The 15,899-nt window shown below is 38.1% G+C and overlaps 1 protein-coding gene and 1 long non-coding RNA gene across 2 annotated transcripts in view; one reads left to right on the top strand and one right to left on the bottom strand.

Moving 5' to 3' along the window:
* Positions 1 to 15,899, top strand: part of ALDH1A1 (aldehyde dehydrogenase 1 family member A1) — a 55,121-nt gene that overhangs the window by 14,968 nt on the left and 24,254 nt on the right. The window contains exons 3-7 of the mRNA XM_045882255.2: positions 5,483 to 5,623; positions 7,477 to 7,606; positions 9,283 to 9,344; positions 10,940 to 11,068; positions 12,638 to 12,751. Of these exons, the coding sequence (XP_045738211.1) occupies positions 5,483 to 5,623; positions 7,477 to 7,606; positions 9,283 to 9,344; positions 10,940 to 11,068; positions 12,638 to 12,751 (576 nt within the window). The remainder of the gene's footprint in view (positions 1 to 5,482; positions 5,624 to 7,476; positions 7,607 to 9,282; positions 9,345 to 10,939; positions 11,069 to 12,637; positions 12,752 to 15,899) is intronic.
* On the bottom strand, positions 1,883 to 15,301 carry LOC135362768 (uncharacterized). The gene is made up of 4 exons (XR_010407940.1): positions 15,081 to 15,301; positions 6,107 to 6,169; positions 4,937 to 5,110; positions 1,883 to 2,201 (listed from the first exon to the last, which is right to left on the bottom strand). It is a non-coding gene; the product is annotated as an uncharacterized LOC135362768 (long non-coding RNA).

Here is a 15,899-nt window from a genome sequence, read left to right as displayed (position 1 = left end):
GCCGCACCCCCTATGAAATGTTACAAGACCAAACTTGAGCAGAGAAATACTGATGATCCCTGGCAACGTGTTTTATGAGACCCAGAAGACTGTGTCCTTTGGGCCATTCTTAGAAAGAAGAGAAACCTGTGTTCTTCCTAGTCAACAGAGAAATGACTTTTTTATCAGAGACTACTGGAGATCTACCCAACACTACATTCCAGCCCCGCATTACATCAAATGTCCTTCTAGTTGCTAGAGTGGCTCGGGCAAAACCCAGGGTAGGTGAGGGAAGCAATAAAGGGCAAGGTGAGCTATGTCTGAGCCCCTGACAGCTGCCTACTCCTTCTCTCCAGAGGTATAAATGCTACTCAGGAGTAAGACTGCAGAGCTGGTTGCAGTTGGCAATTAACAAAAGAACACGTATTCTTGTTACTTTGGCTCTGGTGTCTTGGGCATCTCTCTTTGCCACTGGCTTGCAGCTTTAGTTTCATCAGTAAAACAAATCTGTGCCTGGAGTTCCAGGTGAAACCTTGTCAGGACATCTGAGGACTTTTCTTGGCAACGTTGGCGGGATTTACCTTCTTCCTAAAGTGTAGTGAGGGGGAGCTGATGATCATACCTGAAGCTTTAGAAATAGTTGTCTTTTTTTTTTTTTTTTTTTTTTTTTTTTGCTGTGTGCTTATTGACAATTACTCAGAGTGGAGCGGCATTGTGTCTGTGCAAAAGTAGCTCAGGAGGGTGCCTGGGTGGCTCAGTTGGTTAAGTGACTGCCTTTGGCTCAGGTCATGATCCTGGAGTCCCGGGATCGAGTCCCGCATCAGGCTCCCTGCTCGGCGGGGAGTCTGCTTCTCCCTCTGACCCTCCTCCCTCTCATGCTCTCTGTCTCTCATTCTCTCTCTCTCAAATAAATAAATAAAATCTTTAAAAAAAAAAAAAGTAGCTCAGGAATACTCATTAACATCCAGCAAAGCTTCGAATCAGGTCACAATGCTAATCAAGTTGCTAGATGCTTGATCACTTGAGGTCGGTTGTTTATGATATAAACTGTCCAGGGTAAGCCACTGTTTGCTTCACAGTCAGTGTTATTGTCATCCTGTTCTCTTTTGGAGTAATCTACTGATGTTTGGTTTTCAATGATTGCTCTTCTCACAATTTTGCGGACAAATGTGCATGAACTTCTAACATTGCTTAGTGAAAGGTACAAATTGAGTAAATTACATAGTCACCGTAAACCTAATGTTCTGGAACTGACTCTTTAGATAATGAGCCAAAAGGTTTTAGGGATTTAATTTATGAGTAGAATGGAGCTAACAATTGGCTATATACCGCCTTTCAATGGTGTTAAAAAAAAGAAAGGAGGAATGAGAATGAATGGAGGTTACAAAGCAAAGCACAGATGTGGGTGGGAACTGTTTTCTTTTCACTTCAATGGCTCTTTTAGGCTATATTGACTAATCCTGAAAACTGCTTTTAATACTAAGCATGACCTAACAAATAATTGGGGGGGATAAAAATAAATGTCCATTAAAGTAAGTGCTTATGACAGGTGTAAAAGTAAAACTGGTCTGATAACTATTTTCTCCAAATTGGAATGGATCTAATATGGAAATGTGCAGCCTGGGAGTGATAGAAAAGTTTGTCCTTCCTTAACTATGTTCAAGAGGCCTCTGGTGTTTCATCATCCGAACTTCAAAAAAAGGAACATTTAAAACCCTCTAAGGCAAAAGTGTTATTGACGGTGGCAAATCTGAGTTAATATGCCACATTGTTTGCTGGTGGATTAAAAAATTATGTCCCTGGAGATGCTAGTCCTGGAGTAAAAATCCAAGAAATACTGTTTGTAGAATTTAAACAACAACAAAAAACGCTTAAGCCTAATATGGTTAATGTAAAAGCTTTATTATGTAATGGAATCAATTAAAATATGATTTAAGATGTGAATGTCAATATAAGCAAATTATCTATATCAGGAGCACTCTTCTATAAAATCAATGCAACATGATGAGTTTAAAAGATAGGTAATTAAATTATTAAATATTTATTAACTGCCTATTGTAGGCCCAGAATAGTAAGGAATATTATAGCTTTTAACACAGATAGCAATAAATATTCATTGCAAAGGTCACTACCAGGATGTCTTGCAGAGCTTTAAAACCGGATTTGGGAGCCAGATGTGGGATCAAATTTTGGTTGATAGATTTCATGCTGGATTTCATGTCCTGTAAAACAAAGTCCATGGTGCTTAATTGTCTTAGTAACTGTGGGGTTACAGAAGGCTTCACTTAGTGCCTGGAACTTAGCAAGCTCTTCACTAGTAGCTAACATCAAGCTGGATTAGGCTGGTAAGGGTTTAGGTAGGTTGTGAAATTTGGTCTTAAAGAATATGTAGAATTTTGAAAATAGCGGGGTGTGCTGGTAGAACATTCTAGGCAAGGAGAATTACAGGAGCAAAGGTGAGAAGCAGTTGGGCCAGACGGAGTAGAAAAAAAAATGTAAAGACAAGTTTAGATAGGTGAGGTGGGGCCCCAAAATGTTGGGTCTTAAAAATCAGAAAGAAGAGTCTGGCCTTAGGACCATAGACAAAGGGAGTTGCAAGTATTTGAAAGGGAAAGTGATCACATAAAATTGTTTGAGGAAGATTAGCCTGGTGGCAATCAGCAAGACAGTGGAGGAGAGAAGAGAATGGCTTGGGAAGGCAAGCAACAATGAGATAATAACAGCCTAAAATAATACACGGTAGAGAAAATTGAAAGGAAAGATTAAAATATACTAGAACTGCTGAGAGTTATTTTAAGGTGGTTTTGCCTGTTTTGCCGCAACTATGATAGCCCTTGCTATCACTTAATGAACGCTCAAAGTCATGTCTGTCACATAGAACATGTATTTCTAGTGTTACCTTATTTAATTTTTAAAAGGACAATCTCCTGTCTTCACGATTTGATCATTAGCAGCCTGATACCAAGATTTACAGTATAGTGTTTAGTAAATTTTTGGATGGATGGATGGTTGGGTGGATGGATGGATGGTTGGGTGGATGGATGGATGGTTGGGTTCATGGATGGATGGGTAGATGGATGTCTCAAAACTCATAGAGCTAATAGATGAGGAACCAGAATTCAAACCTGGGTTGTTTTGTTCTAAATCTATGTATTAACTATCCTTACTCTACTTCTGTGCCTGCAAGATAAAAAATAGAAGATTATGAGAAAAGGAGGATTATGGCACAAAGGACACAACCACAGGAAAGTCTTTATTTCAAGAATGTGTTTTCCATATGGCAGAGTTAGATATATTGAAGCCATTTTTTTTTCATATTCCTTTGAGAGGCCAGGATGCCTCTGATAAACTGTATTTGGCTAAGGCCGTTGGCAGAACACTGAGCAGAAGGATCCAAATGAAAGCTGTGTCACACAGATCTGTTTAAACACAGAACAGCATATATTTTATAAGCTGTGGTATCCATAGATCACACTGGCAATTTCAGATTCTTGTGGGGTTTTTTCCAAACATTGCTGTCTGAATATAACTTGGAAAAAGTTAGAACTTATGGCATAAAACAATATCCAAATATAAACAATCAATGTGATTAACTGAGTACCCCCAATAAGACTATATACGTATTTCTCAGGAAGGGTGAGTATTAATGCATATATTTTATTGTATATAGTCATCATTCTCTCAAAAGTTAGGCAGTGAGATAAACAAGTGCATGATGTATTATAGTGAAAGAATGTTTGCTTGTGCTCTGTGAATGTTATCACTTAATCAAAGCAGATTACACTTCTCACTGGCCCCAGATCATCTTCGTGTGGTGATAAATGCTGTAAAAATAGTTTATTTGTTTGTATTTTAATTTGTAGACTTCTAAGTTTGGGACTTTTTAATGAAATATACTCCAAGGTAGGGGATATTTCCTTGAGGTTCATGATTCCTACTGGGGGAGGTGTCATTCTTGAATGGGGTTCAGCTAAATTGTGGGCAACTTTAAGAAAATTTTATGCAATTTTCTCCTCGAAATCTCAAAGGAAATTATGTCTTCTGCAAAAATTTCCAACCAACTGGCCTAAGATCTGGCCATGATTTGTGGAATTTATGTAGCTCTGTGTATACCAAAGAACATTGGAACAATCTATGCCTTTACGTTGTTTGCAACCGGGGAGCCTGGGTGGCTCAGTGGGTGAAGCGTCCGACTCTTGATGTCAGCTCAGTTCATTGACAGTCTCAGGGTTGTGAGATCAAGCCTCTCATGGGGCTCTGTGCTGGGCATGGACCCTGCTTAAGATTCTCTCGCTCTCCCTCAGCCAGCCCCGCCCACCCCTCCCTCACACTCATGCTCTCTCCATCTCAAAAAAAAAAAAAGGTGTTTGCAACTGATTTGAGGGAAAACAAAAACAAAAAACATATAAAGTGGTAATGGAAGAGGTGTGGTGGGTTTTGTAGTAGATGTAGTCTATATTAGCTCCAAAGAGATCTAAACAGGGATCTGTGGAATGAAGAGGCCAGGGGAAAGTATGCAACTGAGGTTGGCTGGGAAAGAACAGGAGGAGTCTACTTGACTCAGAGGAAAGAGTGTGAGTAAGAGCAACATGACTAAAGGCAAGAAGGCTAGACTAAGTGTGGAATTACTTGATTATTTGAGTTTGCTTGATTATTTGAATTAATATAATTTTAAGTAGCACCTTAATAATAAGAAACTGACTTCTGTAACCTAGTTAGGAACTGAAAGGATCTCTTTGTACCCAGCTGGGAAATGAGAGGTTGTAATATCCAGACAGATCCTTCTATATACCAGTTGCACTACTCTATGCCTTCTTCTCTCTGCACAAGAGGAATGAACACACGCTTACAGTGTTTACCTTCCAACAGCAAAACCCAGCTCTTATTCACCCTGCAGTAGGTTCTCGACGAGCATCCACAGGCTGTGGAGCCACCAGCCATTCAAGAAGATACTCACCAGTTTAGCTGATCTTGTGCTTTCTCTGGAACTCTTGGCCAGTCACCAAAGCTATACGTAGTGGTGAAGAGCAAAGACTCTAGGGTCAGAGGCGCTCCATTTAAAACCATTCTGCCACAGTCAGCTATGGCCCTTAGGCAAATTTCCTCCCTCTCTTTGCTTCAGTTTCTTCATCTGTAAAATGGGAAACGTATTTGTGTCATAAGATTATGAAGAATTAAATGAGTTAATGTGTGTAAAGTAATTTGAACATGACTTGATATGTGTATGGTAAGCACTCCAATGGTAGCAATTTTAAAATATTATAATATTTCTATTCAGGGAACCCAAGCCTGAGCTATGTGTGTGGAATTCATCATTCTAAAGATTAGGCAGCAGGTATAGAACTCCCATATGTGAGAGTTGAGTTTGTACAATGTGCCAGACTTTGGGCTAACAAAGACACAGCATCTGCATATGAGGACCATTAGTCTGTTTTATAGGGTTACTGCCATTGGATTTGCTAACACGTTTAGGCTACTGAAATGAATTCCCTTTGACTTGCAGGAAGATATTGACAAAGCAGTGAAGGCCGCAAGAAAGGCTTTTCAGCTCGGCTCTCCGTGGCGTACTATGAATGCTTCGGAGAGGGGGCGACTAATCTACAGGTTGGCTGACTTAATTGAAAGAGATCGTCTTCTCTTGGCAGTGAGTATCAACCAAACTTTGCAGGTAGAGAGATCTCTAGAAAGCATTCATTGTTTGGCAAGTTGCTTTGGTTTTAGTGATGACTACATGCTCTCTACAAAAAAAAAAAAAAAAAAAAAAAAGGAAAGATTTCTACCAGCTCCTGTATAGAAATCGTACATTGAGCTTATTCTCAAAGAAGAATCTGCACACTAGTTCTGGATGATGTTATTCTACTCCTATATTAGATTCTACAGTCTAAACCTTGGCAAACTGCAAGTTAAAGCAACTTAAACAAATTTCTTTTCTCTATTCCAGAATTCCTTAGAGCCTTTAACAAGGTCACATGCAGTGAAGATCCTGGAATAATATACTGGGTTTCTTCAACTTACCTGACCACTGAACTCTTTTTGTGGAAAATGTCATAGACTTTGTCAAAGGTTCCCAGAGTATTTCTCTAAAATAAACTTATTTCCCTTTAATCTAGCCCACCAAGAAACTTACCACATGGCCGCTTTTTCCCTCCTGAAATATACGTGTTCACAGTGGTCTGGATTAAATGATGTTCTTTTTACAGGTGAAAAAGTTGAAGAATAAAGAAAAAAAAAAATCAAATCATTTGTGTATTTGTAAAAACTGTATTTATTATGTATCCTGCTTTTTAAAAAACATTTTGGCAGTTAGATGAGTCAGCAAGTAAAATGGGTGGAGTGTTTCCTTGTTTTCTTTTCAATTAGGCATTACAGTAAAGCCAATTGAAAACAAACCAATACCAAGATCAAGTTTCAGAGCAAATTCTTATTACCTTTAGAATCTTATGCTGGCAGTAACAAAGAAGTCCATATACATATTTTTAAATCAACTTTAACAATTACAGTTAATCAAAGAACTATTTATTATTCAAAGGTTCGGCATGATTCAAAGAATGCAAAAATATGGAGTTAAGAAGTTATGCACAATAAAATTACGTTAACCGAAATGTCATGTAGGAAGAAAGCAGAATTTGCTAAAACTTGGCTTCTCTTATGCAACTGCTCTGTGGATTATAGAGTGCTCGCTGTCTCTGTCACCATAAGATCCAAAGGGGGAATAAGGAGCAGGCACACAAAAATCATGTTCGATTAAGTTTTGAGATGGCATGCAGCATAATGCAGAGACAGAAGACTGTATAAGAAATGAAGAACAATTTTAAGTTTTTCACCTGTATATTCCTGCCCTGGCAGGACACAAGTCCCAAAGAGCTCTTAAAGTTCCTGCTGAAGGAAAGAAGAAGAGAAACTAGGTCATCCGATAGATGGTTAGCTCACCAGACCAGAAAATGTTGTGCTGAAGAAAACTCATGAATGAAAGATCCAGGGATCACTGAAGTTTGCATACATTGGTTGCATCTGGATGGATTGCAAAATCAAAAATAATCACTGAGGCACCATTCATAGTCATGACACTAAATTGTCCCACAGTTGTATTTGTACAATAAGTGAAATTTTGCTGGGGCTCTGATCTGACTTAGGAAACTAAGTGCCACTCACTCTCACCAACTGTGTGTCCTTCAAATGGGGACTGATTCTTAGAAATCTGTCCAGCCAGAGGACATTCAGAATGAGATAGAAGGAATGCTAGGGTATAGAAACAAGAATCTTATCGCCCTTTTTATCTGTATCTTGTTATGTGACCTTAAGCAAGTCTAAGCAAGTCATTTTTACTTTTTTTTTTTTACCTCCTTTGTAGAAAGAAAAGGTTATGCGAAATGGCTTACAGGATTTTTTTCTATTTCCCAAATTCTCTAGCACATGATTATTCAAAATATTAACTCTTGATTTTTTAATTGAAAATGTTTATGGAAGTTTACGTTTGAGGTTTGATTTCCTTTTCAGACAATGGAATCAATGAATGGTGGAAAACTATTCTCTAGTTCATATCTGATGGATTTGGGAGGCTGCATCACAACATTACGCTACTGTGCAGGGTGGGCTGACAAGATCCAAGGCCGCACAATACCCATTGGTGAGTAGCTGTGAGAAACCACCAGGGGTGAGGGTAGGCGCGAGGCGATCGCTGTAGAGCTGAATTACTCTGAACTCTCCCTTTTAAAAATGTCAGCTGAAAAGCAGACTGATTTTCTCCTTGACTTTGAGACAATGCAGCTTTGAGCCTGGGAGTTCTGCGAAGATTTATCAAATGTTTTTTTCAAATTGTTTCAGCATAATCGTGCAGAAGATACCACTACAGATATTTTAGAAATATTCAAGTAAGAACATTTTTATGCCCACAGTCACTGAATTAGGGCAATTGTCTCTCTAACCGCCCACGCTTTTCACAGTCGGCCTCGAATGATTTACTTTGTATTCCCATAGTGAAATGTACACCCTTTGTATAATGTAATTATTTAAGTGTCTTTGCGTGTTCCTGTGTGAGACAATTATGGTCATCTGCACCTGGTCTCACTCAGTAGAGTTACAGTAGATTAATTCAACAAACCAATTCATACTGATTTATTTTAAGTAGCTTCAAACCGAGATGAGACTGTGTTTACAATAAGCTCAGTTTAAGAATTTGCGTGACGAAATGTGTATGTATGTGTTTTAGTATTTTAGCAGAGAATGCTAATGGAGAGGGATATAAAAAAGTGTCAATTGGGAAAACATTATGGGTAGAATTTAATTCATATAAACTTCCTGGCTCTAGAACTGCGGCACCCTCCAGGATGGGCATTTTCAATCTCATTCAAGCATCCAGCAGTAAGTTAAAAGCAGTAGCCAGGAATTAAAAGGGGAGAGTGAGAATATGGTGTTAAGAAGAAATGAAGCTATTCTCGAAATTTCTTTACCCTCTGAAAAAATGGGAGAAACTATTTTAAGTACAAATAGACTTGATAAGGCGGTTTCTTGCTATGATAGCCAAGAAGCTTTTGTGGGAACTGGAACAGAACAAAACAGAACAAAAAGCACAATGTAACCTCAGGATGACCACATCAAACTTTGAGGCATATGAATCAATCAAATCCAGATTGCAAAACAATGTCTTTTACTTCTGGCATTTTCTTTTTCTTTTCTTTCTTTCTTTCTTTCTTTCTTTCTTTCTTTCTTTCTTTCTTTCTTTCTTTCTTTTCTTTCTTTCTTTCTTTCTTTCTTTCTTTCTTTTTTTTTTTTTTATGAAGAGATTTGCTTTTATTGTTTGGTAGGAAAAAAAAAAAAGCACCTTTTAGAATAAGCCAGTAGGCTTGTAGGGAGATATTTTTTAATTCTACTCTTTTCTAATTTTGTTATTTTTACTTCAAAAAAATTCTACCATTACTGATAGAACTGTCAGAAACATAACTCTAAGTTATTGTCTTAGCCACACACCTTGTACCTTTTTTCTAGTAAACTTCGAGAATGAGGATAATTTAAAAAATAGCTCTCCTACAAGATCAGAGAATTAAATATCTTTCAGATATATTCCAGTTTTGCATCTTTGCCTTGACCTACATCAGTTTTACAGTTCCTCTCATTTCACATTACTATTGCAGCACTCGATTTTTCATTTCATAAGTGGTTGGGGATAAGGGGGTTGTTTTTATTTCTTTATTTGTTGTTTTGTTTTCAGTTATTGTCTACACCTTCTTCTCACATCAACCCATGACCATTCCTTGAATGTCAAGCATATTTGTCCACAAATGATTTGTGTGTTTTATTTTGCAGATGGAAACTTTTTTACTTACACGAGACATGAGCCTGTTGGTGTATGTGGCCAAATCATTCCTGTAAGTTGGTCTCCTATATGATTTTCAAGCTTAAAAAAGAAAAAAAAGAAAAAGAACTCTAATTCTATTTCATTTGGTAAAGAAATTTTCTCCAGCACGTAGGGATTCTTAGATATTTGCTAAATGTGGAACAAATGTAGTAACTGATGAGCTCAGGTCTCCCTGTGACTGAACTCTTTGGATATGAAGGAGGTGGTCCAGAAATATATCTATATTGTGGGGTATCACTTGAGTGTGTTTTGATATTACAGCATTGACCTATCTTAGCCTTTCACTCTGTGATTTGTTTTTAAAAAACTGTGTTATATACTCTTTTTAAGACCCATGCTTCACACGTATGTAACAAAGCAGCTATTGTTGGCTTCTCTCTGTAGGATGCCATTTTAGCGAAGCAGTATGGCCTACTATTCTCCAACACAAATTATCTCCCCGTTGAGACTTCTCATCATGGAGAAGAGTAGCAACCAGTGTTTGAGTCCTAAATGCATTTTTTAAATTAAAGTGGAAGAAACTGTTGGAGTACTGTATGGATTATCCTACCTTTAGCTGTATTTTTAAACAGAATCATGAAGATTTTCTTTTAAACCCAACAAATGGGAGACGATCTAAATGATTTCACCGACATATTCAGAGAAGCCAAATAAAAAGATGTTAAAGTATTCTGAAGCTTTCAGCTGGGAAAGCGTCAATGACTTATCTTCTGCTCCAATGAGATTGAAATGCATCCATAGCCACATTTTGAGTGAAATTGCTCATTAGTTCAAAACTCTCAATAAAACTAATAAAAATTACACAGTCCTGAATACTAGTAATAGCTAATATTTATTGCATGCCTATGATGAACCCATCACTCTCTTAAGCCTTTGGCCCACTTTCCTGAAGAATCCTCATGATAACCTTTTGAAGTAGAGAGGATTTTTATCAGCATTTGCAGATGATGAAATCATGCATGGAGAGCATGTAACTTGTCTGAGCTCACTGGGCTGGTCAATGATTGAGCTGAGATTTGAACCAAGTTCTTAGCCACCAGACCCTAGACTTTTTGTCTTTAGCAAGATATTTGCCTTAGAAATAAACACTGCTACTACTACTACACCCCCCCCCACACACACACATACACACACACAGTTTTTATTATTGAAATATAGTTGACACACAATGTTATATTAGCTTCAGGTCACTGCTAAATATTATTATTGGGTACATGGTTACAACAAATGATCTATAAGGAGGGAGGAATAATTACACTTTTCAAAGATGTGCAGATAACTTACAATATGTTTAACAGTCAGGCTTGATTTTTAAACCATGCAGTAATTTTTTTTTTCCTCCAGTAGATGAAGAACTCAAAATAACAGCACTTGATAAAATTTTTTGGCTCTCTTCCACTCCTGTCCCATATCTACTTTACTTGAAGCTTTCCAGCATTTATCAGTTGCTTTTAGCAATGAACTTAATTTGAAGACACCAGTTGATTACACAAAACTACCACAATTATTATTCCACATCTTTAGGTAGTGAATAATGTAGAAGTTAGATTAGCAAATGGGGCTTTCAGCAATACAAAGAATCTATTGTTCCCTGTTGCTTTCTAGTGGAATTTCCCGCTGGTCATGCTCATTTGGAAGATAGGGCCTGCCCTGAGCTGTGGAAATACCGTGGTTGTCAAACCTGCAGAGCAAACTCCTCTCACTGCCCTTCACGTGGCATCTTTAATCCAAGAGGTGAGTTCCCCAAATCAAAATATGTGTGAGAACTCAGGAACTCTCCTTTCCACTATGAAGGCCTCACTTGGTGCTACATAAACCACTTGCCAATGGCTCTGTCCAGATGAGGACACATTGAATATGGCCACCAGCTGAGATTTCCAACAGTCAGCCGAAATGAACTGCCCAAATGGAGACAAGAAGTCAGACTCAAAGGCTTCATGTCAAACAGTCACCTTATGATCACTTTTAGTTTGTTTCCTTAGCTTAACTCATGAATGTGAAGTCACGTTAAAATTGATGTATCTTTCTTTCAAATGTTGAAATGAATATTGGTTTCTAACTGGCACTAATGGCCTGGAGGTTCTGCAAATTTTTTTAAACTAATCCCTCCGAAGGTTGGGGCCTGTGTGCCAATATGCTCGCTTGTAATATTGGGCCACATAATTTTTTTTTTTTTTTTTTTTTTGAGAGAGAGAATGAGATAGAGCATGAGAGGGGGGAGGGTCAGAGGGAGAAGCAGACTCCCCGCCGAGCAGGGAGCCCGATGCGGGACTCGATCCTGGGACTCCAGGATCATGACCCGAGCCGAAGGCAGTCGCTTAACCAACTGAGCCACCCAGGCGCCCGGGCCACATAATTTTTTAACATATCTTTCCATGAGGGGGCGTGTTTATATTCTGTTTTCTGTTGTGGTTTTCTCTGCATTTACCTTCTTGCTCAAAAACTGGCCAAAAAAAAAAAAAAAAAAAAAAGCACATGAAATTTATTTTCATCAATTATCCAGGTTGGGTTACTGTCTTTTTTCTTGCAATGTCTTGCCCTTTGTCCTTCAGATCTTTCCAGAACTTAAAAACCAGGCTTTAGTTACTAGAAACTTAAATTTAAAAAATCTGAACCTAAATCTTAAAACTATTCTTCACTTCAAATTTTTTTAAAAAAGGGAGGGCAAAAGAAATGTCAAAATGGGGCATTTTGATGCCAAGAATATGAAATTTCAATGTGCCCATCTCAGGTACACACTGTTTTCTCCCTGATTATTCTTTAACCAGGAATGAAATCAAACTGTGAAGCTTAGTCATGCACGGGAGGATAGTTCTTATCTGATGTTTTACTGATTAAATATTGCCAGTAGGAATTTGCAACCCAGTTGGTATGGCCTAAACAATCAGTAGCTAGAAACTGAAAATGCAAGATCCTTTTAGCTTCTTAGTTTTGCCAGTAGGATAATAATTGCATTGTTTTCCTTCTATGTGAGTGATTTCCCAAGCTCTTTTCCACACACTATCTTTCTGAGTTACTATTATGAAATCTGAGGCAGCCATCACTGGGGCAATGATCCAGAAAAGTCAAACATGGATTTCTGCCCCCAAGGAGAAACACTTCCCCAGTAAGGTAATTTGGGAGGTTTTTTTAAGTGGGCTACAAAATGAAATAATAATAATAATAGCACTTAAATGAATCTTTCTTGGTAGAGAAACTCATAAGCTCAGCATCGGGAGGCGGCTTTGATCCCAGACTCTCCTCTTTTTAATCACAGAATTAAATTCTCAGTTCTGTCATAACCATTTTACTTTTTATCCTCAGGCAGGTTTCCCTCCCGGAGTAGTGAACATTGTCCCTGGTTACGGGCCTACTGCTGGGGCGGCCATTTCTTCCCACATGGATATAGACAAAGTGGCCTTCACAGGATCTACAGAGGTAACATTAATCACTCAGGCCAGTACTGCAGAAGGTCTGCATGTCCAGGTGTCAGAAGCATGTTTTGTGTCACTGTTTTTAGGCCGACATTTCTCTAAAACAAAAGTTCCTTTTAATGATTTGTTCCTTATTCTAACCTTCACACATGTTTATAGAACATAAGCAGATGTGGTTGAGATGAAGCGGGGTACCTGTCACACACGCGGCCTGCATGAAACTGTTTCTAGTGGGTTCATTACTTTCCTGACAAGAAATAGAGCTGATGAGACCCTGTCGTATGATTAGTATGGTTTATGATAGAAAATCTAAATTAGGCCGCAGTGATTTGTATGAATGGATGTAATCGTACCCTGTAGATTATGGAAATTAAAGAGCAGAGCATCACCTTTAGCTCCTTATTTGGGGCTCTCTCTTTCCTGATCATTCTGAAAGGGAGCCAGCAACTCAGCTTCCTGAGTGTGACTGCTGGCTTAGCTTAATTTTTATGCCCCTCCGGCTCCAGCTTGACTTTCCAGAAGGTTAAAGAGCAGGGTCTCAGCCATGGGCGCTGCAAGAAGAGGCAGGAGGGAGAGAAAGAGGGAACCGCCTGGAAAGTGGAGTTTGGGAGAATGAATTCCCATCTATTGAGATGAGTTTCTGTTGCAAGCAAAAAGAAAGTGGTAAAATCATACCGTATCAAGCAAAAAACAGTTCGAGTCCTCCTGTTGGATGATGTGACATTGTGAGATGTTCAGTGCAAATATCTTAGCGGTATACAGTATAAAGGATGAAGAATGAAAAGAGCCCCTTCTTATAAAACTGCGGTTACACATAAGATACAAGACAGGATGTGATAAGATACTAAGAGCTCTATAAGGGCATTCACAGCAAGGAATGATGATGTCTACATAGGGGCGAGAACCTGCTCTGAATTTTGAAAAGCGGTTACTTTTTTAACTCCCCAGAGATTGAGAAGCAAGAAGAACATTCTAGATAACGAGGAGAAGCTAATTTGATTATTTTATATTCCAAATTAGCCACTCCAATATAAAGAAACATTTACATAGAGAACTAAAACGGTGGAAAGTAAAATTTTATTTTTCTTGATCTTTTAAAAACTAGATAAATACAAAAATACTTTTTTATGTTTCCTAGACACAGAACAGAAAAGGTTTACATTCTACAAACGCTCATTGAGGTAGGGGAAAGCAAATCCTGCATTCAGGATTCTGTGGACAGAACAACTGGGAATGAGACATGGCAGTAAGTTAAAAAAAAAAAAGGTGAAGTCACAGATCAAAATCATAGCAGAGGTAAAGGCAGGAAGGTACAAATTCCTCAGCCTAGCATTCTAAACCTCCATGCACATTTGCTGCTCTAGATTCCATGCCCGCTCATTCCCCGGCTCATCTGATTGCATCTCTAGAATCCCTGCCTATTTGTCTTGGCCCATCCCTGGGTGCTTTGGAGCACTTTACTTGCTAAAAGTAGAAAAAACTCTGAGATTAAAAGACTGGGAAACATCTGGGTTCAAATTTTGACTCTACCCCTTTAAGCAGTGTGTCTTCCAAACATTAAGTATCATTGCTACATTAGTATTTCTCATTTTTATGTGAATAATAATAGCTACCTTATTCTACAAAATACAATTGAAGGAGCTAATGAGTAGTGAAATATCGAGCACCCCATAGGGTATTCAGATGTATCTTTTCATTCCTCCAGGCTTTTGCTCACTCGTGGCCACACCTACTATAATATGGCTTCCACCACCTGCTGCCTCTTTGGCTTTCTCTGCAGTCCCAGGGGCATCCTGAGTTTTAAACCACCCCCCATGTGTGTTCCCCATTGTCCGTGATCTATAATTATGATAGCTCATGCCCATTGCTTTGTCATTTATCTCTCTCCTTTGCTGACCATCCTCAAAGACTGTCCTAGTCACTGTTATCTGCAAAAGCCAGTATAGTAACTACTTCCAAGTAAGTATTAAATAACTAAATGTAACTAAGATGATTTTAGAGGCCACACAGAAAAACCAGTCTTTCTGGGCTCTCTTTTAGCTTCAGGTTTGTTGCTTGGCAGATAATGGGAAACTTGCCAAGTGCCATGAAAGAGGCAAACCATGGATTATATCTTTTGTGGTCACGGTAGCAATGATCCTCTTTCTAAAAATGCTTCTGGCAAGGTAAGAATTTTAATGTCCCGTTAGATTCATTTAAAACAGAATAAAACAAAACAAAACAAAAAACAGAATCCAATGCACATTGTGCAGGATGTGGTAAATTAGACCATTTTCACTTGCTACTTCTGTCTCACATGACAATGACACAACATCATGGGACATATTGCTTACCATAGTCTCGAAGGTTCTTCTCTTTCTTCATTGCAGACCTCTTTAGGAAAAATAATGAACCTTTACTTTTTTCCAAGTAAGGGAACAAAACCATGGAACAAAATTGATGTTTCCTTGTTTTGGCTTTAACTAGACCTTTGGGAAAACTCAAACCTTTTATTTGCCATCGAAACTTGTACTAAACAAAAGTGTAACCTTTCTCCCTTACTCATACTTCTGGCCACTCTTCATTCTAGTTCTTCCGACATCTGTTGCTTTTAGAAAAATATCTCTGATCTCATTCCCTTCCCTGAGACACAAATTATCTAACAAAGTTTCTCCAGTAAATATTTCTAAGTTAAAAAAAAAAAGATGAAGAAAGAATTTGGAGAATTCAAAGGAGGAAAAGGAAAGAATGTAGGAAATAAAAAATTCTTAATCACTGTAAATGAAAATTTAAAAAGAAGTATATTGTGGAAGGAAAATGGCATATAAGAAAAATTTCAGATAGGATTTCCCCACCGCAAGTCTCTTCTCAGTTTCTTTTTATTAACCTATATTAAAGGATTTGATTTAGCACCTGACATCTTTAAATAAGATAAAAACATTGGCAGCTTAATTATTGCTCTGCTCTGTAAGGCATGGTAGCAGTCAGTTCAATAAGCACATAAAATTCAAACATATGCTCAGCAAGCACCTACTTATCTTTTGTTCAGTTGGGATAGAAACTTTTTATTAAAATCTGATGTGTCAAATAGGGAAAAAAAAAAAAAAACAACCCAGAAGCAAGATAAAATGAATCATCTTTCAAAAAGAAAAGCAAAGATCATTTAGGACATT

This window comes from Mirounga angustirostris, unplaced genomic scaffold, assembly GCF_029215605.1.
Source record: "Mirounga angustirostris isolate CCGP_5_RB_7025 unplaced genomic scaffold, mMirAng1.0.hap1 SCAF_15, whole genome shotgun sequence".
Classification (NCBI taxonomy): Eukaryota; Metazoa; Chordata; class Mammalia; order Carnivora; family Phocidae; genus Mirounga; species Mirounga angustirostris.
The sequence above is the reverse complement of the archived record's forward strand: the minus strand, read 5'-3'. Positions and strand labels throughout refer to the sequence as shown.